This window comes from Mustela putorius, unplaced genomic scaffold (assembly GCF_011764305.1).
Source record: "Mustela putorius furo isolate JIRA1106 unplaced genomic scaffold, ASM1176430v1.1 tig00000095_pilon_pilon_pilon, whole genome shotgun sequence".
NCBI classification, from domain to species: domain Eukaryota; kingdom Metazoa; phylum Chordata; class Mammalia; order Carnivora; family Mustelidae; genus Mustela; species Mustela putorius.
The window spans coordinates 28,693,336-28,720,250 of NW_025421280.1; the positions used below are offsets into that span (position 1 = coordinate 28,693,336).

The 26,915-nt window shown below is 54.1% G+C and overlaps 1 protein-coding gene across 2 annotated transcripts; it reads right to left on the reverse strand.

The window, feature by feature from the left end:
• Nucleotides 1–1,128: 1,128 nt before the first annotated feature.
• AP1M1 (adaptor related protein complex 1 subunit mu 1) lies at nt 1,129–26,568 on the reverse strand. 2 transcript variants are annotated; one of them, XM_004761084.3, is made up of 12 exons: nt 26,400–26,568; nt 20,789–20,945; nt 19,357–19,424; nt 17,619–17,749; nt 16,793–16,940; nt 9,781–9,907; nt 8,601–8,743; nt 8,218–8,289; nt 7,648–7,806; nt 2,748–2,873; nt 2,115–2,190; nt 1,129–1,994 (listed from the first exon to the last, which is right to left on the reverse strand). In XM_004761084.3, exons 1-12 carry the CDS (start codon nt 26,439–26,441, stop codon nt 1,972–1,974), a joined length of 1,272 nt encoding a protein of 423 aa, XP_004761141.1. In that variant the 5' UTR covers nt 26,442–26,568; the 3' UTR covers nt 1,129–1,971. The 2 variants fall into 2 exon arrangements, with proteins under 2 accessions (XP_004761141.1, XP_044938243.1); XM_045082308.1 differs by lacking the exon at nt 26,400–26,568 and adding an exon at nt 22,620–22,638.
• Nucleotides 26,569–26,915: the final 347 nt, after the last annotated feature.

Genomic DNA, 26,915 nt, shown 5'->3' on the forward strand with positions numbered 1-26,915 from the left:
GCTTGGACAAGGACAGCCCCTCTTGGGTGGCTGGAGCTCCGGGGGCATGGGTGGCCTAAATGCCCCATGAGGTGACAGCTGTCCTGCTCTAACCTCTTTCATGTTTGAGAAGCTGCAGTAATGTCTTTTGTTGCCTTTTTATCTTGATCCAACTTCTTAGCAGCTTTATTCATTTTTTAAAAGAACAAACTTGTAGTTCTGCTTTTATTGAATGTTTGTTTTCTATTTCCTTCCTGTCTGCTATTATTTCCTGCTATGCTCTTAGGCTTCGTTGTTTTTTTCTGATTTCTTGAGATGGATGATTAACCCACCGTTCTCAGTCTTTCTCTTATATATACTATACTAAACATCACATACATATGAGCTAATAGCGGGAGGGCTTGTGGACAACCTTGTCCCAAGCATTGCTGGGAACAGAGGCCCCCCTCTACACTGTGGGTGTCCACTCTGTCCCACAGGGGCTCTGGAGGCTGCAGCTGGGCCTCCGGCGATGGCAGTGAGGATGGGAAAAGCTGTTGGATCCGAGGTCTCCTGGAGGGAGGCCAGGCTGTGGATATGGGTGTTGGCAGCGAGGGACGGGGCATCAAGGGTGCCTCCAACAGCCCTGGCCCAAGCCCTAGGCCACGGCAGTGCTCTTTATTCAATGCAGGTGAGAGGCCAAGCTCCTACTTGGGCTGATGCCCACCAGTCCTCCAAGGGGGAGCTGGGTGATACGGGAGAGGGACAGGGGAGAACAGCCCTTGAAGGCAAGAGGGGGTGATCCAGGTGGGGCCAGCAGCACAGATGGGGAGGCAGGTGTGTGGTAGGTGCCCACTGCGGGAAAACAGGGTGCTTCCTGCCCAGGCGCCCCCTGCCATAATCCCCTCTGTGGATCAGGTAGTGGTTCTCAAACTCCAGCACATGCATGAATCACATGGAACCTATGAACTCTCCTTGGCAGGTAAGGGTAGATCTGTGAATGTGCATTTCGGGTGAGCTCAGAGGGGACACAGACGCTGCTGCTCTGAGGATCACACTCTGAGGGAGACCATCGGGCCAGCACGGGGGTTGATGGGAGCCCCACACCTGCCCCTGCTCACCCAGGAGGAGTTGACCACGTGCCGCATCAGAGGGAAAGCAGGCAGCACCTTTAAGTAATGGAATTTAATGTAATCATGACATTAACATAGACAGGGTGGTGGTGGGGTGAACCAGCACAGATGGGGGTGACCTGTGCCCCCAGCCCTCTGAGGCCACCACCTCCTTGGTGGGACAAACACTGATGTGGCTGAGTGACAGCATCGCACGGTGTGGCGGACTCTGGGAGAGCATCTCCGCGAGGCCGGGAGCCCCCGAGGAGGAGCCTCTGCCGCAGAGGCGCGGGCCGGGGTCAGGCCAGGCAATGGGAGGGAACCCAGTGTCGCGTGGGCCTCGCTGCGGAGGAGGGCACTGTGCCCTCACTAAGTGCTGCCCAAGAGCTTCAGGACAAAGGGCGGGAGGCACGGACAGTGGGGTGCACGTAAACAACAACGAACAGATGGGACAGAAACTAGGAACACTCATGAACCTAGAACATTCAACAGAACAGCAACCGAACAGTGGCCTAGTCGGCCTGGCCAGAGGCCGCGTGCAGCCAGTGGCTGGGTGAGCGTCTCCCCATCTTTTTGGTGCCTGGGGGCTCAACAGCACAGAAGGCTGTATTTGATCTCTAGAGGGAAAGATTTCATTTCCTTCCCCTCAAACTGACTCAGGGGGCAGAGAGACAAGACTTCTCGAAGATGAGCCTCGTCTGGGAGGAGGGACCCAGAGACGAGAGTGGCAACGGCAGAGCAGGTGTGCCTGGAAGAGGAGGGGTCCCCGGGAGGAGCCGGAAGGGTGGCCGGTGGCCAGGGGTGCCCCCCCTCCATCCAGCAGGCTTGGCAGGTGCTTTCTCCTGGTGCTTCCGCCAGGAGCCCCAGCGCCGGGGCCGGGGGGCGCTGGCTGCAGGGCCCCTCACTGGGTCCGAAGCTGGTAATCTACAATCAGGGAGGGAAGCATTGGTTTTCTGCTCTGTACCTGGGTCTGGGGGTGGGGGGAGTCCCCTCCCCCAGACCCAGGGGCTGCTGCACGCCCACCGCCCTCTCAGCCATGCGCACCTCCGTTCTGAGTGATGTAGCGAACCCACGGCAGGGCCTGGTAGCCGCTCTTCTCGATGATCTTCAGGTAGCGCACCTAGGGCACAGGCAGCAGGGCGTGTATGCGCTGGCCCCTCTTTGTCCTCCCCACCAACCCCCTCCCAAGGCCAGGGAGGGAAGGCTGTGCCGAGGACCAGGGCAGCACAGGCAGAGGAGGAGACGGGTGGGCGGGGCCTGTCACTTGCGGATGCCAAGGGAGGGAGGAGTCACCGTGGAAGGGGTGGGAGAGAGCTGGAGGTGCACCCTCAGGCCCGGCGCTCCAGCAGACTCCTGGGGAGGGGGGCCCGGCCCCTCATAGACTTGCCATGGAGATGCCTAGGGAAACAGGCCCTGTGGTGGCGAGTGTGTGGCCAAGAGAGGCTTGGACTCGAGTTCTGGGGGTCAAACGAATCTCTGAGCTTGGGGCTGAAGCGCGGGGTCAGGTCTGGGTAGACAGGTGTGGAGAGCGGCAGAAGCAGGGCAGCACCGCGGCGCCCCAGGACAGGCTGTCCGGCACCCTCGCTGAGGCGGTCATCTGCAGCTCTCTGAGCCGGGACGGACAGCCGGGCCTGGCCACGTCCGCTCCGGGGCCCCGGCGACCCCGGCCGTACGCACCTGGATGCCAGAGGTAGTGAAGTAGGGGATCTCAAACTTGACGCTGATCGGGGGCTTGCCCTCCTTGTCCTCCGCCTCCACGCTGGGCAGGCCGAAGTGGGCCCGCATCAGGTACTCCTTGCCTCCCTGCGGGAGCACACGAGCAGAGACGGTCAGGCGGACAGCTGCCCCCAGAGAGTTCCAGGTGGCTGGCCTGGCCAATGAGCCCCTTCCTGCGTGGCCGTGGTCACCCAGAGTCTCGGCTCCTCCAGCACATTTACACTCACCCAGGCCTCACGGACTGTCTGGCCAGCCGTGCCAGGGGAAATCCGTGAACTCCAAGCATCGGGAGAGTTTCACAGACTCTCAGGGAGGGCAGACTAGTCGCTGCAAGGAAGCCTAGCCCGACAGGCCTCAGGAAGGAAGTGGGGGCACAGAGCACCGAGACAGACAGTGCAGGTGCCTCTGTAGGACTCGGGCTCTCTGGCCCAGGCCAGAGTCCAAGTGAACACCCCAACATGTCCAACGTCCGGTCAGCATGTGTAAGCAGAAGGGGAAAGGTCCAAGTGAGGGACGGTGAACAGAGGGAGGTGACAAAAGAGACCGGGGTCGGGGGCTGACGATGAGCTGGACTGGAGTCCTGCTCCCAGAGGGGTAGGATGAGGGCAGCGCTGGCCCCGGAGGCTGAGCAGTGGCTCTGGAGATGGGGCCTGAGGCAGAGTCAGGAGGAACCGGAAGCCCAGTCCTGCATGGGAGGAAGGCATCGTGCTCTGGTTGTCCAGGGGCCCGGTGTGCCTTGCCTACAGCAGTGGGGAGCAAAGACAGCCCAGCTCTGGCCACACCAAGGACCATGTAGGCCTCGATCCCCAGGCTCCTGGAAGGAGTGGCTGCCGACCAGCTGCCTCCACCCCGAGTCGTGGGCTGTCCTCGCACTTCTCGGGTAGAGCAGAGCTGCGCCCCAGTTCCCCAGGGCGGCGCTCAGGTTCCCTGCCCTGGGACGGTGCCAGTCTCTGCTCACCACCCCCGGGGGCCAGCGTGAGAGCGGGGACTCCGTACGAGTCAGGCACATGTGCTGAGTAAAGACTCTGGGACAATGAGGGGAGAAAAATGGGGTCCTAACAGCAGACAAAGCAGGTGGCAAAGGAATAAAATCAGCTCCACCAGCCTGTGTATGAGACAATAACCAGACCCCAAATCTGGGCCTTACGAAGACAAAAGGGAAAATGAAAGCAAAAGCACCTGCAGGGGGCAGGCCCTCCCGGCGGGGCGGTGGACGTGGGCTCCCCTACCCTGGGTCCGTCATGTCGACGTCCATGGGTCTGATTCTCCCACGAACGAGGCAGGCCTCCAGGCTGGCTCACAGCCCAAAACACAGCTCTGTGCTGGAACAGCAGACAGAAGATCCCCCAGCAGGAGGACCAAGCAAAACAGAGTGGGGGCTGCTGTCACCGGGGAGAATTCAGGGCAAGAAGGGAGGCCAGGCCGCAGTCCTGAAGGCTGCAGTCCTGTGTCCAGACGGAAGGGATCATAGTCCCGAGTGTCCACAGCTAACACAGCCGCAACCTCTGTTAAGCAGACGCTAGATGATGGGCAGAGGGCACCAGAGGAAGGCAGCGCCAAGTGGGCAGACCTCGAGGGCTCCCTACCCCGGTACCAGAAGCCTCGTCCTCCTACCAAGTGCACCTGCGGCATTTACAAACTTGGACCTTCTGTTAGCACACGACAAACACGCCGAGAAATCCCAGAAGTAGAAACAGTCCAAACAACACTCTCTGGCTCCAGCGCTCCGCAGTGAGGACAGATGAAAGTCAGAAGGCCCGCCCCTTAGGGACTTAGGAAAGAACCATGGGGTGCTTGGGTGGCTCAAGTGGTTGAGCGTCTGACTTGTGATTTCAGCTCAGGTCACGATCTTGGGGTCCCGCACTGGGCTCCGCACCCAGCAGACAGTCTGCTTGAGATTCTCTCGCCCTCTGCCCCTCCCTCCATGCTCCTGCACGCTCGCTCTAAAATTAATAAATACATCTTTAAAAAAAAAGAACGATAATCAACTCTATCCAGTTACAGATTTCTAGATGAGCAAGTCAAATATTACGTGTCAGAAACTATGGGTTACCCAGGTAAGGCAGGGCTCAGAGCAACATCTATGGTTTAAATACTTGTATTAATATAAAGTTTAAAACAAGATCATCAAATGAAAATATCTAACTTGAAAAATTAGAACAAAAAAAGGATGAAGAAATTCAAATCAAAGACTTGTAAAAGACAGAAAAATATTACAACAAAATTAAAAAGCAAACCTGGAAAATAAAAACAAAAAGATAAGCTGCTAGGCAGCCTTATCCAGGGAACCAGAAGGCCCAAAGACACACCAGAAGAAAGAATAAGGAAGAAGTAACTTTATAGGTGAATGGGAGGTAAAAAAAGACCACTTTCTCCAACTTTGCAGACAACGGCGGAAGTCTGCTTAGGATGGATCATGTTGAAGGGAAATATGATTTACCCAGTCTCCGACAGAAATGGAAACTCTGACGACCCGGTTTCTACAGAAGAGATGAAGAAAGTAGTCGAGATCTGGAAGGTCACATGGCCAAATTCTATCAACCTTCTCAAGACCAGACGACGTCCTGGCCACTTAACTGTTCTGCAGCACGGAGACGGGACACAGAGTACTTACAAAGCAGGCATAACACAAACCCTGGCAGACAGTACACCGAAAAAACAGCCTCATCAAAGTGAAACAGGTCATCAAAGTGAAAATGTCACATACAGTGTTACTGATAGAATCCAATGGTGCACGGAAAAGGAAAGATCAGGCGGAGTTTGCCAGAACTCCGGGGACGGTCCAGCTCCACCCACGGACAGACCCGAACTGAGACACGCTGAAGGGGCACCTGGATAAGTCTGTCACCCATTTGTGTCAGAACCGCAGTAAAGTGGGGCTGGGTCAAATCCACAGCCCCGTGCAGCGTCGGACTTGGAAGGGACACCTGACTGGCATCTCTGGGTTGCGGCAAGACCAGGCGGCCACTGTCCACCGCGTCTTACAGGTCCCAGAGACAGCAGCCAAAGCAAGGAGGTGCCAGAGCCATCAAATGCCCGAGAAGAGCAGAGGAGAAGGGAAAACTGTATTTGGCTGAAATGATACGAGAGGATATCTGAAAACCCACAGGAACTCAAAGAACAACAACACGAAAGCAGACACCCGGTAAGGAACCAGAGCAGAAATTACCATGCAAATAGCGGCTACCCCCTGGAGGGCACAGCTGAAGACCAGACCCCACTCACTAGCACGCTGACTTAAAGCTCATCTTAATGAGAAATGTGCAAACTGGCAGGAGCCTTGGGGGCTCCTGACGGTTGGGGGGCATTCTGCGGCTTTCGCCTGGTTCTGGACACACGGATGTATCCCTGCCGAGGAAACTCCTTGAGCTGTCCACATTTCGTCTGTCTACTTTTCTACATGTTGTACTTCGATGAAGTACTTTTTAAAGCAAGAGAGAAGCTATGTGAGGTACATAAGGTAAACGTGAAGACAGTCCCAAAGCACTGAGGTGACATTGGCACAAAGCCTCATAAAGGTGTTTGCACTTCCGAATTGACTTATAAATTTAGTGCCAACAAACTGATTCTAAAACTTGTAAGGAACACCGAACAAGTAAGCAAGCAAGAATCACCAGGAAACAAACAAGTGATGTGTGTATGGGGGGATGGGAGTAAGTTCGGGTGGGGTGGGCCTGGCCTTACCAGATGTTAAAACAGAGAATAAGGCCCTGAGTTAAAATATGGCCTTGCTGCATGGACAGAGAGACAACAGGACATTCAGAAAGACTTCTTTCGCTGTGTGAAAATCTGATATTTAATAAACATGGCATTTCAACCCACTGGGGAGAAGACGGACCTTTTAGTAAACGATATTCAAAAACTGGATAGCTATTTGGAAAAAGATAAAACAGAACCTGCACCTCCCCCCATTTATCAGACCCAGCTCTGAAAGTACCTAAAATCTAAGGTGAAAACTGCCACCACACAGGGTCCAGAAGTAAATATGGATGAATTCCTTTACATCTGGGAATAGTAAAGCATTTCAAAGCATGACTTATAATTCAGATATTATAAAAGGAAAAGATCAAGAAATCTGACATTAAATAATAATGAAACAAAGAATTAATTGAATCAAAAAAGGTCACACAGCAAAAACTACCAGAAACAAAGCCAAGAGAAACATTAAAGGGGGGAAAACCATTTGCAACTTACAGCAAAGAAAAAGTGCTCATTTTGCTCATATAGACAGAGCTCTCGGAAACGAAGGAAATGACCAAACCTGACAGAAAATGAGCAAGAGGTGGCTGCGAGAGCTTCCAGGGAAAGAAATGCAAATGGCCCTCAGACATAAGAAAAGGTGCTTCATCTTGTTTAAAAGAAGAAAATGGCAGTGGGCCATGGCCGGCCCAGGAGCACACATCCACCTTCAGGCTCTGTGGGCACGACTGGCTGCACACCCGGATTCCAGTGCTGAAAATCCTGAACACAAGCCAGGCAGCTGGGCCAGCCTGAAGTGTTCTACATTCCTGGAGCTGGTGCTGGATTCCTGAAACCCACGCTGCTCAGGCCGCAAGGCAGTCTGGTCCCTTAAGGGAAGCTGAGTTCTGAACCAGTGTCAGAGAGAGGGCAATGGGGTTGAGGGTGCTGCCCGATGCGGAAGATAGGCCGTTCACGCATAAGCTGCCTCTCCCAGCTCCAGCTTCCTCTTCCTCTCTTTGCTCAGCCAGCCCCTCAGCTCTGTCCACTGGCCTCTCAGAATCCCCACGTGCAGATCACAGCCCCATGCCCCGGTTTCGAGGCTGCTGCACTGTGGTGGGGACAGGGAGCAGATGCGGTGTGCCTGGAAGTCAAGGGGCATCCCACTGAAAAGGGCACTCACCGGGAAGGACTTGATGGACCACACGATCTCGCTGTTCTCGGGGACCCACTTGACACTCCCCACTGTCGTCTTGAACTTGGGGGAGTCGGCATCATTGGGCACGGGGATGTGGATCTCCACGTTGTTGGCTGTCGATCGCCGCTTAAACTGGCTCTTGGCCTGGAGATGAGGCCGGTGCGGCCAAGGTTGTGGAAGGCACAGGTGAGAGCCCAGCCCCCACCCAGCCTGTTCCCACCAGGGCCCTACACCCCTTGGCCTGGCCTGTGGGCCCCACCAAGCCGACCCCCAGTCCTCTAGGCACAGCTCACACCCTCTCAACCACCTGAGATTCTCCCTATGCCCTCCAGTCCCTTTGACCTTCAGGGCTCCCCGTCCTTCCCTCTGGCTCACAATGAGGCAGCACGAGCATCAGTCACAGGGCTTATCTCCCAGAATAGGGAGCACAGAGGCATGGGGCCCCTGCCCTGCTTAGGACCAATGTCAGAGGCCCTGAACAGGCGGGGTCATCCACCAGCCCCCTCTCTTTCTGCCCGCATCCCCAGGCTAACTGTGTGCGGGCTGCACGCGCACCTTGATCATGTACTCGATGCGGCTGTGGGAATGCTTCTCAATCACGGACTCGATCCATATCAAGGGCTTGACCTGTTGAGGAGAGTGAAGGTGGCACTCACACATGGTCATTTTACACAGGCCTATCTCATAGAGGGGAAACTGAGGCCCAGGGCAAGGGACCATCTGCCCGGGTGTGAGCCCAGCGTGCCAACACCCAGGGCTATCAAAGGAGTCCACAGCCAGACTGGGATGGACAAAGAGACCAGGGGGTCTCCGTGAAAATGCAGAACACATCACTGGGGCTGCTTAGAATGGGGTCTGGCCCCTTAGAAAGTGCAGCGCCCTGGGCTGTGGAACATGGGCTCTGCGGAGTCTGGGCGGGGGCCTGTGGGCACACTCACGTGCGTGTTGAGGCGGTACGACATGAGCTCAAACTCGCCATCTGGAGGGATGAAGGAGATGGTGCGGTCGTTCTCGAAGCGGGAGAGCCGCACACACTGGTGGAATTTCACGTCCTCCAGCTCCACGGACTTGCTTTTGCCACCTGGGTGGGGGGGCAAGGGTGAGAGCGGGACAGATCCTAGGCCCTCTGGGTCTGTCAGCGACACTCCCATTGTTTGGGCTCACCCCTGGCAGAGCAGAGCTGCCTCTTAAATCTGTGGGTCATGATGGCCAAGGGGCTTGGGTTCCCAGGCAACCTCCCCTGTCCTTCCTTAGCCCCTCGGAAGCCTTGTCGCATCCCGACACTGGGCACATGCTGAGGGCAGGGCTGGGTGGCCTGGTTCAGTCTGAGTCCGCAGCAGTTAGGCCAAGGTCTAGCCAGGGCTGCCACTCAGGAACGTTTGCTGAACGACCAGTAGACCAGGCTGGCAATGCACACGGACGGCTCAGGGCTCCCAGGATGCCCTGGCCCCATCATCATCCCTTGGGTTCTGGGTTCCTGTCTTGGTTTTCTAACCCTCAGAGGAGCTGTGCAGGCTGGGCCCAGCCAGAGACAGGAGCCGCCCTGATGGCCCAACACTGGAGAGACCCTCAGTTCTGCTGCTGTGGAGGTAGGTCTGACAGTGCGGCCATGGCTCCTGTGGCTGGCAGTCTAGTTTGCAAACACAGAGCCTCAGGAAGCCAGGCCCCTGGGGTCTCCCACCACATCCAGGCCAGATGGGAGAGCTAGAGCCACTGTGTGCGGCCTTCCAGCAGCCCAGACCACATGCCCCATGCAGGGGCAGGAGCTCCGCAGGGAGGGGAAAGAATAAGGCCTAACCTTGAGCCCACTGCTCCTTCCAAGATGGTACAGGGCGGGGTCGCGGACCTGCTGCGTGACCCTCCTGGAACTTAACATCTAAGGCACTGGCCCGTGTTCTCTGGCCCATGGGGCGGTGAGGGGACTTGACTTTAGGATCTTCGCTCTTCCGTACTTTCTATGTCCAGGTATTGATTTGTTTGTTTTCACAGCTGTCTCGTATACAACGTGAAAATGTGTCTGAAGCAAGTGCTTGAGATCTGCGTGTTCCCTCATGCAGCTGACTATCCCCTCGTCTCCGCTCAGCCACAGGGGCGCAGTGGGGTCGGCGGGGTACTCACGGCCCGTGTTGTCAAAGAGGACCTTGTCGTTGAGGCCCAGGCGCAGCTCGGGCATGCCGGACAGGAAGACCCGCATCTTGATGGAGCCAACGATCTCGCTGCGCAGCACGTTGCCGTTGGCACTGACCTGGGGGATGGCGAGGCGGGTGTGATGGGACGTCCCCACTCACAGCTGCCCCTTCTCCATGCCCTTCTCGCCATCCCCTGAGCTGGGCGAGCCTCACCTGCCTCTCATCCGGCCTCTGTGCCAGGGCCTCAGGCCACGCGGGCAGGCCTCTTTCGGAGCAGGCCATACTTGCTTTTCTTCTACTTCTATTACTTCCTAAAGATGGGGTTTCCAGGACCCTGACCCCTCCCTGCTCCCCGGGGGTGGCCTGAAGTCTGGTACCACCGATCCAAAATAACAGTACATTTACACAGGTACGGTAACTGACTGAGCCCTTTCTCTGCTCCGGGTGGGGCTCTGCGCGCCTCAACAGCCTGCAGGCCAGGGTTCTGACTCGGGCAACCCTCTACCTCACATGCACACCAGGAAGCAACTGAGCGCAATGAGACAGTCACGGCAGGCCAACAAGCAAGCCCTGAGACTGTCCTGAGAGAGCCAGGCTGCTGCAACGCCTCTTGACACACAAGGACACTGAGGCACAGAGCAGAGGCCATGTGTTGGCTGGCAGAGGTGCTGGGGCCACAGCTGGGACTGCCACCCCATATCAGCATGTCCACACACACAGGTGAGAACCAGGGCTGTGAACACAGGGGCCCAGAGGGGCCAGCCACACTCTCGTGGTGCAGGGCTGCCTCTCTTGGCAGAGGAGGAGGAGAACCCGTCCAGCCTTTAACTGGAGTGTCTGGAGAGCCCCGCATGCACACAGGTGAGCCCTCTACCTCTGAGGGAGGCACAGACCTGAGGCACCAAGCAGATGACAACCCCAGAAAAGGCACACAACATGCCAGAAGGCCCTGCACGGTCTGGCTCCATTACCCCCACCCTCGCAGCTCACTCCACTCTGGCCACGCTGTCCCCCACTGACCCTAGTGGGCAGGTACCTCCCTGTCCCCACAGCACACAGCAGCCACCTCTTCCTCCCCTGCCTCTTGCCAGCTCTGCCTGCCCACCTCTGCCCCTCCTCAGGTGACAGGCTGTGTCAGGCTGCTCACCGCCGGGCCAGCATGAGGACAGTGCCTGGGGGGGCAGAAGGTCCTCAGAGAGCACGTGCTAATGGGGGCCCTCGCTGGCCAGCCGGGCTCTGGCACTGCCTGGCCTTACTCAGGAGGCCCTCCAGGCTCCCAGGGGTGACTTCCCCTAGATTGGGAGGGCCATCTTCCCCTTGGGGAGTAGGGACTCCTCAGCCCCCTGTAACTGAGCACATGAGCCGGGAAGGCAGGCTCAGGAAGGGTGCAGCCCACGAGGCTAATCTCAGCTCTGCGGGCAGCAACCAGGCCAGGTGGGCACAGCAGAGATGGCTGCTGAGCTGCTGAAGGACCCCACTGCGTCCAGATGACCAGAATCTGGAGGCCCATGTTGACTCAGCTGCTGGCTCTGCAGTCAGACCCCGGAGTCTGGTGTTCTGACACATAGGGGTATCCACACCCTCATGGTGCCCTGTGTATGGAAGAAAAGGGCTCCTTCGGGCACAGACGCATGCTGGGGTGCACTGCGCTGGACACCCCGTGAACTCCTAGTGCTTTCACATAGAGCTATGTAGAAACTACTCCTTGGGATTTACTCTTCTAGCCCAGGACACTCTAAAGTCTGAGACACCATGTTCTGGGCTCAATAAATAATTCAGACAAAGGTCCCGAGACGGGAGAGGCCTGTGGTTACCGAGGCCACTGTCTTGCTCCACGACTTTAACAGTAAGAAGGCAAATATGTTTACGTTAAGTCCACTGGGAGAATCTGTTGGGGAAGCACTCTTGGCAATTCCACAGCGGGGAACTCAACGTTCCAGGAATCCCACCCAGGGGTGGGAGATGCCCCAAACACATGTCTGAGGATGAATAAGTTTGCCTGTTTCTGCACTGTCTGCAGCACCTGGAAATGGGCACAACTAAGTGAGTTACACAATGGGATTGGCCCAGTCATGGTAATCTGAAGGCGACATGGGGTCGGCTCTCATCCCCCTTCCCTGCCACTGACTACATGACAAACCTAGGCAGGGTGCATGGGCAAGCACGGAAGACTGGAAGGCGCAGCAGGGGGATCTGGGAAGAACCGGTGTAGGAGAGCGCCCTCCTCCCCCTTCGTGCGGAAGTGCAGAGGAAACCTGGAAGTGGAAGTGAGCACTGGGGTGCAGACAGAGCTTGCAGAATCCTCTAGCTCTGGTTTTAGGGCCAGAAGGGGAACTCCTGCCTCTTAGAGCAAGTACAGAAATCCCCTAGTTCCCCCCTTTTGTCTGTTCTCTCACACCCAGGCCCCAGGCCACATAACTGCTGTTCCCAGAGGGTGGGGCAAACCCAGGATGGGAGCCCACTGCAGACAAGCACAGGGATCAGGAGTCCCCAGTTGGTCACAGAACCAAAAAGGGATGCCCAAGGCAACTGGAAAGTACCAGAAAGGTAACTGAGAATGAGGAGTCCAGGGAAACAAACCCATGCACTTGTTTAGGTCTCCACGGAGCTCTCTAGAACTAGGCAAGGGTGGCTATGATGCTCATTAGCATGCCAAAGGCTTTGAGATACAAACTGCACAGTCCCAGACTGACCACCGGGTGGTGCATACTCCGGATAAGCTCAAAGAGCAAACAGCATGAAGGCTTTGAAAACTGAACTGATACTCATTGCCCATGGACTGGAGAGTGCAACTTGTGGCTAGAACCTAACCAGGTCAACTGTCAGCTGACACACAAATAATGACGCTTCTGGTATAATCTAAACAATACCTAGAATCTTAGAATATTCAAAAAGTCCAGGATCAAATCTAAAAATACTTGGCATACAAAGAACCATGAAAACTTTAGCTCAGATGGAAAAATACAGTCAACAGGTCCCAACCCTGATGTAAACGCTAGGATTATCTGACAAAGACCTTAAACAACTAGGTAAAAATCACAAACACCCTGGTAGCAAATGTTAAAATAGAAAGTCTCAGCAGAGAAGCAAACTACAGGAAGAAGGATCAAATGGAATTTTTAGAGCTAATAAATACAATGACTGAAATACAAAACTTGTTGGATGGGCACAATAGCAGAATGGGGACAAAACAGGAAAGGGTCAGTGAATTTGAAGACAGATCAAAAGGAATCATCCAATATAAACAACCAAAAGAAAAAAAAAGTTGGGATAAAATGAACAGAGCCTCAGAACCCTTGGGTCACTGACAAAAGGTCTAACATTCATGTCCCTGGAGTTCAAAAGGAAGGAGAAAGAGTGAAGTGATGCAAACCTATTTAAGGAAACACTGGCTGAAAACATCCCAATTTCTGTAGAAGATGTAAGCCTACAGATTTGAGATGCCAAACAAATCCCAAACAATAGAACCCAAAGATACCCATACCCAGACACATCATGATCTAGCTGCTAAAAATTAAAGACAAACACAAAATTTGGAAGGCTCCTATGAAATGCAATGCCCTAAAGGGTGACTATAGTGACTGTGGATTTCTCGCCAGGAAGCATGTAGCCCCGAGGGAAGGCAGGACATTTTCAAGGTACCAAAGGAGAACTGTCAACCCAGAATTTGATATCCGGTCAAAGTATCCTCCAGAATGAAAGTGAAAGGAAGACATTCTCAGATGAGGGAAAACCAAGTGGACCTGTTCTGAAGGACCTGCTAAAAGCAGTTCTACCGCTTAGGGGGAAGGGACAAGATCCCAGAAGGAAACCTGGAAAGTCAGGAAATGAAGGGAAAGCAACAGAAGTGTCAAATGTCTGGGTTATGTGGAAGACTGTTATTCTTCCACTCTTGATTGCTGTCAGTGTTTGAGAATTAAAAGCAAAAATCTTAACATTGTCTGGGACGCCCGGGTGGCTCAGTCGGTTAAGCATCTGCCTTTGGCTCAAGTCAGGATTCCAGGCTCCCTGCTCAGCGGGGAGTCTGCCTGTCCCTCCCACTCCGCCCCTCCCCGCTTCTCATGCTCTCCCTCACTTCCTCTCTCACACTCCCATGTCCTCTCAAAAAAATCAATAAAATCATTAAAAAAAAAAATCTTAACACTGCCTGATGTGGTTTCCAATGAATCTAGATGGATATATGGAACAATTCTAGCATCAAGGGGTAGGAAAGTTTCTGGATTCCAATTGAAATGATAAAATATTGATTCTAAGTAGAGGATGAAAAGATAAGTATGCATTTTATAGCAACAACATTTTATAGAAAAAAAAACTATCCAGAAATATAATAATGACCACAATGAAGAAATGAAAGGGAAAACTAAAAATATCCAGACCATACAAGGATAGAGGGGGGAAAAAACCCCAAAAGAATAAAAAAACAGAGGGAACAAAAAGAAAACAAGTAATACAATGGTAGATTTTAATCTAACAAATTAATAATTACTGTACGTATAAATGCTCTAAACATATCAATTAAAAGACAAACTCCTAGAACAGATTTTTAAAAATGACCCAGTTTGAGCACTGGATAATATATGGAAGTGTTAAATCACTGTATTGTATACCTGGAACTAATATTATACTGTATGTTACCTTACTAGAATTTACATAAAAACCTTTTAAAAATGACCCAGTTATATGCAGTCTACAAGATATATGATACATGTAAGTTAAAAATAAAAGGACAGGGTGCCTGCCTGGCTTAGTCAGTAGAGTGTGTGACTCTTGATCTCAGGGTTGTGAGTTTGAGCCCCAAACTAGGGGTAGAGATTACTAAAAAATAAGATCTTTAAAAATAAAATAAAAGGATTAGAAAAAGAAGTAAAAGGATAGAAAGACACATAATGTGTAAACACTGATTGAATGAATTCTGGAATAACAATATTAATAACAGACTTCAGAGCAAAAAAAATTACTAGGGATAAAGAGGGATATTATATAATGATAAAAGAAAGGGTTGGTTCACCAAGGAAACATAAGAATCCTAAATGTGCTTGTGCTTATTGGCACAGTGTCAAAATCTGCTAAGCAAAGGCATTAATTTGCCATTAACAGCTGGAGCTTTTAATACTGTCAATAATAGTTAGAACTAGTAGAGAGAAAATTAGCAAAATAAGCTAGAAGAATTGAACAACATCACCAACCAAGAGGGTTTAATTGGCATTGACAGGACACTCCACCCAACAAAAGCAAAATATACATTTTTTTCAAGTGCATAGGAACATTCACCAAGATAAGATTATATTCTGGGTCATAAAATAAACTTTAACAAAATTTAAAAAACCAACATTATTAAAAGTATATTCTTAGATGATAATGCAATTAAATTAAAAATCAGTGACAGAAAAATTTGTGAACACTTAAAAATTAAACAACACACTTTTATTAAATAATCTACGGGTCAAAAAGGAAGTCTCAAGGGAAATTTGAACATATCCTGAACAAAAATGAAAATCCAACAAACCAGTTATGGGTTGCAGCTAACATAGTACTTGAACATTAACAGCATTAAATATTTATATTAGAAAAGAGGAAAGGTTTCAAATCAGTATCTTCAGTTTCCACTTAAAGAAACTGGAAAAAGAGCAAAATAAACTGAAATCAAGAGAAGAAAATACTGGTGCTAATAGCAGAAATCAATGAAATAGAAAACAGGAAAACAACAGAGACTATCAATGAAACCAAAAGCCACTTCTTGGTAAAGATCAATAAAATAGATGAAACTCTCACAAAACCGACAAAGAAAATAAAAAAGCCATATGGCCAATATCTGGAATGAAAGAGGGGACAACAGCATAGACCCTGCAGACATTAAAGAGACAATAAGGGAATACCATAAACAACACTATGCATATAAACTCAATGACTTCGAGGAAATGGAACAGCTTCTTAAAAACAACACACTACCAAAACTCACCCAAGATGAAAGAGAAAATCTGAATAATTCTAGAACTATTACAGGATTGAAATTTGTAGCTAAAATTATCCTGAAAAAGGGTTGCCTGGGTGGCTCAGTTGTTTAAATGTTCAATTCTTGATTTTGACCTAGGTCATGATCTCAGGGTGGTGAGATCGAGATCCACACCGGGCATGGAGCCTGCTTAAGATTCTCTCTCTCCTTCTGCCCATCCTCTCTTAAAACAAAAATTCTGAAAAAGATATCTCAAGGCTCAGAGAGTTTCACAGGTGTGTTCCACTAAATAAATTAAAAATACACAATTTATGATACCTTCAAAAAAATGAAATAGTTAGGTATAACTATAACAAAACATGCACGTGGTAAAAAACTACTAAACGTTGATGAAAGAAATCAAAGATGACCTAACTAGAGAAAGAGATATATAGCATTTATGGCTTTTGAGACAATATACTAAAGATACCAATTTTCTCCCATACTGATTAATAGAATACCAATCAAAATCCCAGCAAAATCTTTTTGTAGATAAGACAAGCCAATTCTAAAATTTTATACAAAGGAATTAAATACCTAAAACAATTCTGAAAAAGAAGAATGTTGGCAGGACCACACAGTCTGATTTTCAACATGGACGGGACTGGAAGAGAGTATGCTGAGTGAACTAAGTCAAGAAGAGAGAGTCAATTATCATACGGTTTCACTTATTTGTGGAGCATGGAGGACATGGGGAGTTAGAGAGGAGAAGGGAGTTGGGAGAAATTGGAAGGGGAGGTCGGAGTGCCAGGTGGTGGGTATTATAGAGGGCACGGATTGCATGGAGCACTGGGTGTGGTACAAAAATAATGAATACTATTATGCTGAAAATAAAAAATAAATAAATAAATAAAAAGGTAGGTGGAAAAGATAAAAAAAGAAAGAAAGAAAGAAAGAAAGTAAACATCTCTCATGGCCTGGCTAGTTTTAAAAGTCTAGCTGCTTTTTCTTTAATCATGGAGAAGACAAAATTTCTCTAAAAGCAGCAAAGAAAGGAAAGGGAGCCTACCAAGAGGTTGACAGATTCGATGACGTCCAAGAACACCTCGTTCTTCCGGTACTTGATGCCCTCGGACCGCCAGGACACTGCGTTGGTGACGGTGGCTGGGGGCCTCGGGGCCCCCGTTTCCAGCTTGTGGCCTTCCTGAGTGATGTATCTGTGGGACCACACCCAGGGTCAGGAGCTGGGGCACCGGCATTTGGAAAACAGTCAAGAAGCCCCAACAAACTCTATACTGAGTGTAGAGCACGCAGTTTGGGGGCGGGGGTGGCAAGGAGACAGCAGTGGGGAGGAAAACAAGGAACGGACACCCCCCCAGGACCGAGCCCTGGGGGGAAGCTGGTGACCCTGATCCCACCTGGGGACTGATGGGCGCGGGATGCCAGCCAGTGATGTGGCTTCTCCGAGTGTCCCCTGCACCATGTAAAATGGGGAGCCACGCCCCTCACACAAAGAGGTGAAGCTTTCGCCACGGGGCCTAGTGCCCAGGAGGGACTTGATCCGTCTGCCCCGGTGCAAAGGGCAGGGCTGCCAAGAAGAATGCGTTTTTTCCTCGGCCTCATGTATGACAATGAAAACAGAGGGAGGTGACTCCCTAACGACAAGGCACGTAGTGCACCACCTAGCACGAGCGACATGCTTGTGGTGTGTGGGGACGCTGAGCGCCCAGGAATCTACAACCACCCAGGAGCCTGCAAACGCCCAGGTTGGACCGAAGATGGAGACAGGGTGGCAGCTCACAACAGGAAGGCGCTTTCATTTCCTCCTGTCTCCACACCTGATGACATCAACGCTGTGATGTCCCCAGGCCTGGGTCCCCACCCTGCCCACTCACTCCTGCAGGATCTTGCTGTCGGTGGTCTGGGGGTAGCCGAAGTCCATGAGCTCATCCAGCAGCTCGTAGATGATGACAAAGTTGTCACGGATGCTCTCCTCCTCCAGCTCCTTGAAGTACTCAGAGAACACCTGCGGTGGGGCGGCAGATGGGTGACACGGGGCCAAGCAAGGGAAGCGCCTGCAGGAAGCCACTTGGCCTTCAGGCCCCAGAGCCCACAGCCCTCATTCCGACCCGCTGCATCTGCCCATGTGCAAGGCTGAGTGACAGACCATTGATGAGGCCTCAGGCTCGGCGACTGGGCAGGAGGATAGCACTGGCTGCGGAGAGGCAGGAAGCAGGCTGCGGGCAGGGCAGGCATCCTCGGGGGCTGGCAGAGCTCTGCATCTCCATTCCTGTGGGTCCTCTCTCCTCTCCATCCCAACGGTCCCCACTGGGTCTAGGGTCCCATTAGAGCTTCTCTTTAATCCCCACTGTTAACTATCACCCTGAGCATGTCACAAGTGATTCAGGTGAGGGGCAAGAGCCACTGGGGACAGAACAAGGAGTTCTTCTGGACTCTTCCAACTCCCCTGGGCTGTGACACATCTCCCCCAGTTCAACAGGAAATTAAGAGAATCAAAGAAGGGAAGGGAGAAAAGTTTCATTAGCCCTAACCCTAAAGGAAAGTCACCAAGGCAAAAAGGAAATGCCAAACGCTGCAGGGAGAAGAAACTTCCTCCCTCCCCCTTCTCTGGTCCGCTGATGCCCCTCTGCATCGTGGGACCAGCCGCTGGGCCTCTCTCTACTCACAAGTCATTCCTGCACCAGAGGAAATGACCCACTGCTCTGGGACGAGCACCTACTCCTCAGCCTGGACTCAGGCTCCCCAGGGGGACACACATTCTCCTGCCCCTGTGTTCTCATTGCCCAGATCAGCCCATTCCCCAGTGTCCAGCACTTGTGGCTCCTGAGCTAGCTGCACATGGCACCACCTGGGGAACCACAGCTCTCTTGGGCCCACCCAGGGCCTCCTGGGTCTGGTTCTCCACTTTCTTCAACCCCACGGCTCCTGCTCCAGTCAGGCCCTCCATTTGCCCTGTGGGAGCTTGCAGCAACTTCCTCATTGGCCTCCTGCCGACTTCTAGTTCCTCCTCCATTTAGCACCCTGCCAGATGATCTCAACTCCAGTCAGGTCTTGTCAATCTCCTGCTTCGAGTTCCCCACCATCTCTCATCACTCTTGGAATGGAATCCAAATTCCCTCCAGCCCCTGTGCGTCCCTAACCCCAGTCCAGCTCTGCCAACCTTGCTGAGCTCAGTCCCACACTGTCCTGAGCACCCTGGCCAGCCTGATGCTCCCTGACCATACAATCCCACATGCACTCCTGCCCCAGGGCCTTTGCATGTGTTGCTCTCGCTGCCTCCCCATCTCTGAGCAGAATCTGGTTCTGCCCTCCTCCTGGCTAGCCTGTCTTGCTAAGCTCTGACTCTCAGCTGGCTGCCCACCACCCTTCCCCAGCCAATCCTGGATTCAGGGCGCACTGACCTGCCCCGAGCTCTGTTCACTCTGTTCACTTTCCTCTCCTCACCATGTCAGAAAGACAACGAAGGCCATAAAATCCCACACGTGGGGCAGCTGGAGCTCCCCCTTCCCATTTTTCGGGGTTCTATCCCTGCAACTCCCTAGGGTGCTGCAGCCCTCAGGGGGTATGGGCAGAGGCCCATAGCAGAGCCAGGGTGACTGTGGTTCGACTCACCTGAACCACCTTATAAAGGAAGGAGAACACCAGCGACACGCATGCGTTCTTCTTCGACGTGGCAACCACTGATTGGAGGCCCCAGTTAAGGAGTGTTCAGAGGCCTGGGCTGGTACCTTGCAGACCCCGGTTCACCACAGGTCTGAGGGGGGACCCCACAGCCATGTGGGGTTCAGAACCTCCCTCAACCCAACCCTAGACATTCACTTGGCCTTCAGTGAGTCACTGAGCTTATGACCTGAGCCAGGCCTGAGACACAGCAGTCACCCAATGTGGTCCCAGCCCCAAGGGAGTCCTCCCTCGTCAGAGAGGCAGCAAGGGGCACAGGGAACCCGCCCCAGCCACGGGGCTGCCATGAGGAGCTGCTACCTGAGCCGAGAGCCAAAGCCCAGGGTGGTGGTGGGGGTGCACCTTGGGTGGGGTGAACGTCCCGGGGTGGGGAGCAGAAAGCAGGACCACAACTGGTCTTTCCCCAAAGCCAGTGGTTTAGGTGATCCCCCTGAGGCCCACGGCTCCCCAGCCAGGCTCCAGCGGAGACAGCCAGGGCCAGCGCTGGCTCAAGCCCTTCCTGCAAGCTTTGGCTCCTAAAGCAAACCTTTTTAAGGGACTCTCCATTTTCCTACTTGTTTGATGGAGGCCTGACCATGGATTCATCGAGGTGATGTGTGTAACATGTGCAACACAGACTCTTCCTCCAACACAGGGGAGGGTCCCTGCCTCATGGAGTCAGCATGTGCTATACACCTCCCGTTCCTTTCCCTAAAGGGCCTCGAGCCACCTGGGGAGGCTGGTTCCTCCACTGCAGGCCCATGTGCTGTGCCCTGGACATGCCCGTTCATGGCACACCCGTGCCGCCCAGCCCCTGGGGCTAAGCCCGGAGCTCCAGGCAAAAGGGATGGCGGGACCCATGTCCACCTCACTTCCTGCCCAGAGCAGGGACCCAGGAAACCGATGGAGGGCCAGTCAGAGTGCTGGCCTCTGTCCTCCAGCCTGGGATCACATGCCCTTCTGCTGCTTTTTAAGGAGGGACAGCAGGCCCTCCAGGCTGGGCCCTGCTGGAAACTGTCACGGATAATGGAACCAGGGAGGAGGAAGGGGATGTTGGGCAGCAGCACCCAGAGAGGTGAGCGGCTGCCGTCTCCTCCCCGGGTTCGACTGGGAACTGGTCAGACGGCTCCTGCGGTGCTCACACCACCACCACCTCCACACCGGGCGGCCACTGCCCAGACCCAGGGCAGCTTCACAGACTGCCAACCCCTGGACTACAGGCTGCCTGTGGTACTCTGGAGCCGTCCCCCAGTCCCTCCGGAGCGGGAGGGGGAAGGAGCAACAGAGGCTGCAGGGGAGGGACCTCAGGGAGCTCTCGGTCACCCGTGCGTGCCTGTGTGTGTGCGCACAGCAGGCCCCGGGGAGCTGCCCCGCGAAGGGATACGATACAGATTGTTGTGCTTGATCCACATGAAGCGGACGCCCCCGTGGGCCAGGATGGGCGACAGCATCCCTTCCTCCTCCTTCTCCATCAGGATAGGCATGAAGTGCTCCACCTCCGACATGTCCACGTCACCGCGGTAATTCCGGCAGATGAGCACCTGGGTAGGGCGGGGAGGAACACTGCTTTCAACGTGAGCCCACAAGCCAGGTGCCTGGAGTGGGAAGGTGGCTAGTCACAGCCCTGTCCATCAGAGACTCCAGGCCATGCTGATCTCTGCATTTCCCAAAGTGAGCGACACAGCCAGCCGGCTGCTCTGCAGGGGAGGGGAACAGGGGACAAGGGGTCCGGGACTGAGCCAACTGTAGGGTGCCAGGTTAAAACAACATCCTGTCAGCTCTCTCGATGCAGACCTTCCCAGAGCCTTGCCTATGCTAACATACCCCACCCTTCTGCCTGTGTCAGGGTGCCCGCCCATTCAGGGGACACCGCTGAATGTTTGTGTCCACCAGAACCCCCCTGTGGCCTGAGAAGCACGTCCTAGCACTGCTGCTTCTTTCTTGCTCTTTCACAGCCCCTGTGTGAGGACATGCAGCACCCAGAACCCTCATCTGCTGCTCCCGGAGACTTGACATGGGACAAGCACTTCGGGAAAGTCTGGCAGGCTCTCACACAGGGAGACCTAGCGTAAGACCCAGCCATTCCTCTCTTAGGTATCTACCCAAGAGAAGCGAAATCATACATATACACCAAGACCCAAATACGCTGAAGCTTTACTGTAAATAGATCAGGCTGGAAGGAGAGTCATCGTCCTTCGACGGGCGAATGGAAATAAGAACTCTGTCCATCCACAGCCCGGAAGGCTCCTCAGTCACGACAAGGAGCGACTACTGCCATGGGTGGCAGCATGAGGGACTCCTAGGACCACTGGGCCCAGGGGATTGCATTCACATAAAACCCTCTCAAGGGGTGACAGAAAACATGTCCGTGGCAGCCAGGGGATGGGCTCGACACAAGGGGAGTGAGGAAGCCTCGGGGGTGATGGACTGTGTGCATGCGGCTTCCCGGGTTTACACAATGACTGAACTCATCAAATAAACGCGGTCTGGACCATGAAAGCGACCCCTCCCGGAAGGGATAAAGAGGAGGCCGAGCTCTGCGAGGCTGCACAATGCTCTCTCTGGAGACCGGTGTTCTGGGCGGCCGTGCCTGAGTCAGCCCTGGGCCCCTGGTTGCCTGTGTGTGCCGGGCTGCTGCCACGAGCCCGGGAGGACAGCGGCAGCAGGACTCGGCACCAAGGCAAGAGGGTCCCTGCACAGCTAACCATGCTGGCAGCACCAGCCTCAGAACCTCTAGTTCCACAAAATACACTCTTTGTTGTTTCAAGCCAGGACAGAGAGAGAATCAGAGAGAGAGAGTCAAAAATGAGAATCTCTTTCCTAGTTTCCCTTTCGTGGTCTGTGTCCTCTTCCTGAGAGGTCCAGAGGGCCTTAGGGAGCCAGCACCCAGTGGCTAAGCTCATGGGCACATGGGCCAGGCCCGGGCTACTCCTTGCCAGGAACAGACACGGCGGGACTGTTACTTTTAGAGAGATGCACAGTCTGCCCGTGGTCACACGGCCTGTCCGCGGTCACAAGCCAGCAGAGGTGACTCTGGATTCTAACCAGTTCTCATCCCCTGCATGGTCCCTTCTGTTCCCTGAACATTGCTTTCCTGGCTTCTCAAGGCCCAGCTTCTTCCCCAGGTATACAGTTTTGGGGGCTGCTGCTAGCAGGGAGCCCCAAGTCCCCAGAATGGTCAGAGGAAAGAGCAGGGAGCAACTTCTCTCGCTCACCTTCTTCACCAGGGCTGAAGAGAGGCCCGCTCACCGCCACAGCAGGCACTGTGTGCCCCTCTGCCATACACCAGGCCGGACCTGGGGACACGGAGGTGACCAAAACAGAGTCCCTGCACTGGGATGCTTGCTTAGGAGGCACTGAGAGCCTCCCGAGGGTGTGACCTTCTAACTGAGGCCGGAAGGGCCGGGGGGACAGAGGCAGGGGGACGAAGTTAGCTGAAGCCACGGGGTAGAGTCGGGGGTGCAGCCCATGGTGGGACCTGCGAGTGCTGGGTTGGTGGAGTGAGGAGAACCTCAGAGCTTGGGCTGCAGGTCCCGGATGAGAGGACAAAGGCAGGAGACAGGATAGATTGAAGGGAGGCAGGCAACGTTGATGAGACAAACCTCTATCCTTATGGCTACTCTTGAGTCCCACAATTCCTTCCCCACAAAAAAAGAGGGGTCTTCTTATGCAGAACTCAGACTGGGATTCTCCCTGCTGAAACTGCTGTCCACCCCGGTCTCCCCCATCCTGAAAGCAAACTGCACGCTGAACCCCATGGCAAACTGGTGCTTCATGGCTCCGCTGAAGCCTCTCAGTCCATCTCGCCCCCACCCTCCCTCCCCCACCCCCAGGTCACTCCATTCCAGCCATCCCGGTCCCCTAGCCGCTCTCTGAGCCCTCCACATCTGTTCCTGCCTCCAGGCCTCCGCACCTGCAGCTCCCTCTGCCCGGAATGCCCCGGCCTCTTCTAACTTCTCAAGCCTCAGGTCAGGCGGCACCTCCCCCAAGAAGTCAGAGAGCAGACCCTGTCCCTCCCTAGCCCAGCGCCACTCGTCCTTCATTGCCACAACCCTGCTGCACTAGAACGTCTATCCTCTTTCACGGTCCGTCCCTTCTGCCAGAGTCTAACACTCCCTGAGCACGATGACCACTTCTAACTCGTTCACAACTGTGTCCCAGCACCCACAACAGAGCCTGATCCCGGTGGGTGCTCAGCTAATGTCTGTGGGGTGAACATGGGGTGAGGAGAGAAAGGAGGCCCGGATAATGCCCAGGTCTCCAATGAGGGCAGTCCCGTGGATGGCGGTGTCACTCACTGAGATGGGGAGAGGGCCGGTCTGGGGTGGCAGCGAGCTCATTTTGGGAAATGCCAGGTCTGTGGTGGCTGTGGGACCTCTGAGGTGTCCCAGAGGACAATGGATCTCCAGATAAGTATTCTGGGCTGTGGCACAAACTTGAGTCCCTGGTATAGGGCCGTGAATCAAAGCCTGCCCAAAGTGTGCGCGGGACTCCTAGGCCTGAGCAGGAGGAGTCAACACCCAAGGGGAGAAGCCAGTACATGGAGACAGAAATGGGCAAAATAAGAGGGAGCAGCTACTCGGAGACCAAAGGGAGCCCACCGAGGAGTATGGTAGAGGTGTCAGAAGCTGCAGAGAAACAAGAAAGTAAGGGCAAGGAGATGTCATGAAGGCTTTCTAGCAGCTAACTGTGGCCATGCTGGTTTCCCTGGCGATCAGAGGTTCTGGCTGGCAGATAGACATGTGGTCATGAACTTCTTAATGGGCAATTACCTTACTTTTTATTAAATATAGTCTGCACAAAAGGTCCTTTTAAAACCTGAGGTCTATGGGGAATGGAGTAATAAACAGCACGATGGTTGCTGAGGCCGGGAGGCAAGGCCATGACTGCCCTGGGAGCGTCCTGAAAGGCAGGTCTGGTCATGCTCCTCCCCGTCTACAATCTCCTCCTGTGGAGGTGGTGGCTCCTGTTTCTCGGGATCCCACTGGTCCCTTATGTTCCTCATTCCCATCTGGACATCCTCAACCACCCATGGCCCGGCTGGTGCCAGCCTCCAGGCTCCAGCATTACCCAGGCCTTCTGGCTCACCAGCCCCAGCAGGCCGCCCCTGACCCCTCAAGGCCAACCATGATGCTTCCATGTCCACCTGACCGTCACCTGGTCCCAGCTCTGGCACCTTCCTCCTCCAGGAAGCCTGTTGTAACTACTTGTCCTTCTGCAAGGCTGGCATCTATATTACCTGGCGCTGTGTCCATACTTTGCAAGCTACCTAGATCTGACCATTTGGATCCATCCGCTTCCGTGTGTCTCCCCTGCTAGACCTTGAGGCACCAAATGGCGTTAATAAGGATGGTGGGCCATGGGTGGTGCAAACCCATCTCAAACATCTGCTCAGAGAGTTTGCACAGTAACACCATAACCAGCCTGTGTGAGCAGTGAGGAAAACAAGGCTCAGAGAAGGGAAGGTACTTGCCTGAGGTCACATAGCTGAGCAGCAGCGATGGGTTTTGAACTCAGCCCTAACTGTACAGTCACGATAAGACAGTCCGCACTGGGCTTGGTGCATGCTAGATGCTCATGAAATGTTTGCGGAAAGAATGAGAGATCGGACATAAGGCAGCCTTTGGAAACCCAGGACACAGTGGCTCCCATGGAAGGAAGAATACGCGTGACAAAAACACTAGGAACACTGCACCCACTTGGCCCTGGTATGCCCTGTGTCTTCCCTTGCCTGAGGGCTGGGGAAGGGAGTCCAGCACGGGGCCTCACTAGTTGTTGACTTTGGGTGGCATCCAGGGCAGGCGACCCACTCGAGGGACTCTCAGAAAGTGCTAGAGTGCGGAACTCTGGGATGGGGGCTGGAAGGGATAGCCACCTCACCTCTTCACTCCCCGCTGCTTTGGAGCTGACTCCTACTTGCCCCCCTGGGCCCAATGCCCACCTCTCTTCCAGAGATCCAGGCAGGACTGATTTAGCATTGTTGGTAGTGTTCCTCTTACGTCCAGATGCAAGAGGCCAATACTCTCACTTGCCTAGTCAGGACAGACTTGGGGGAAGGCAGCAGCCCCCCTGGAAAGGCTCTGAGATCCCTCCTTGAAGAAGTTTTCCTGGAGTCCTCTGAGAATGGTGCCTGGGTCCTAGTCACGTTCAACTCTACCTTTAGGTCTCAGCCAGATTTGTCAGTCCCTCCCGGAAACCCTCCCCAACCCCCAGCCAGGGCATAGTCTCCTATTACATCGTCACTGCTTCATGAGGGCAACTGACTTTGATTCGTGCTTTCTGAGATCAGTGTCCCTTTCTCCCACCAGACTGTGAGCTCGAGAAGGGATTCCGATTTTGCTTACCAAAGGCAGGCGGAAGCTAAGCACCCCTAACAGGTGCTCCCCAAATATCAGCTGACTCCTAGACCTGCCATTCTGTGGCTGGTGTGACCTTGGGCAGGTGGCGCGCCTCTCTGTGCCTCAGTTTCTCCCTCTGTAAAATGGCCCTCCCACCACCCACTTCACTTAATCCTTTAACTAACTCTGTGTCACTCCGAACTTTAAGAAATTCAGGCGGGGACTGGCCCAGAGAAATCACCGGATAAGGAGGGCGGGACTGGCCCGAGGGCACACTGTCCCCGACTTGCCTCACCACTACAGGCCAAGGGTCGCACGGCCCCTGAGCGCCAGTCCTGGCTTCGAAAACGACTGAGGGTCGCCCTCCCGGCTGCCTCGGGTTCCCCTATGCCCCCACGGAGGACTGAGCACCCGACCCACAGTGGGAGGGGGGCCATGCAGGTGTGTTACCTAGCAACAGGGCGGGGCTCCGGATAGAAGCCCCCGCCAGGTTACCTAGCAACAGGGTGGGGCCCTCAGGTGAGGTTGACCGGCCTCTTCGCCTAAGACTAGGGTGGGTCCCATTGGCGGGTTACCTAGCAACAGGGTGGGTCCCCCTCCAGGGGGCGAGGCCCCACCGGTTGCCTGGCAACGGGGAGGGTGGAAAGCCGTATGTACCTTGCCCTTTAGGTCCAGCACGTAGACGGCGCTGGCGGACATGACGGCTGCGGGAAGCCTCGGCAGCTGCCGAGGACGGCGGCGACGGCGGGGACTGCCGGGCGTTGAGCAAGGCCGGGCGCACCCCGCGACAGTTCGCCTCCACTTCCGGTCCGGGGAGCCGCGCGCGGACCGTTATGTCCGGTCGGGGAGGGGCTGCCAGAAAGGCGCAGGCGCGAGGCGGAGTATGCGCAGGCGCAGTACACGCGATGTGACCTTATTTCCCGCTCCTGCCTCAAGCATCCCGGAAGTAAGGCGCGGAGGGGCGGGACCGGGCGTGGCCGACTGAAGCAGGGCACTCTCCAAATGCCAGGCGGGGCGAGGAGGCCAGGGAAGCTGGAAACCCCGCCCGGCCGTGGGCCAAGTGAGGTGATATACCGGTGGCAGAACCCACCTTGGGCCCAGTCCCATGAACCCCACAGTCTAGTGGGGGAATCTAGGAATAAATATAGTTACCAATTATGATATGCTTGATAG

Excerpts from the sequence above, each read along its gene's own strand:
- AP1M1 (XM_004761084.3), bottom strand. The coding sequence starts at position 26,441 with ATGTCCGCCAGCGCCGTCTACGTGCTGGACCTAAAGGGCAAG. Across the intron at positions 8,744-9,780 it reads CCTCTTTGACAACACGGGCC|GTGGCAAAAGCAAGTCCGTG; the intron begins GTGAGTACCCCG and ends CCCCCCACCCAG. Across the intron at positions 2,874-7,647 it reads GGTCCATCAAGTCCTTCCCG|GGAGGCAAGGAGTACCTGAT; the intron begins GTGAGTGCCCTT and ends GTGCTCCCGCAG.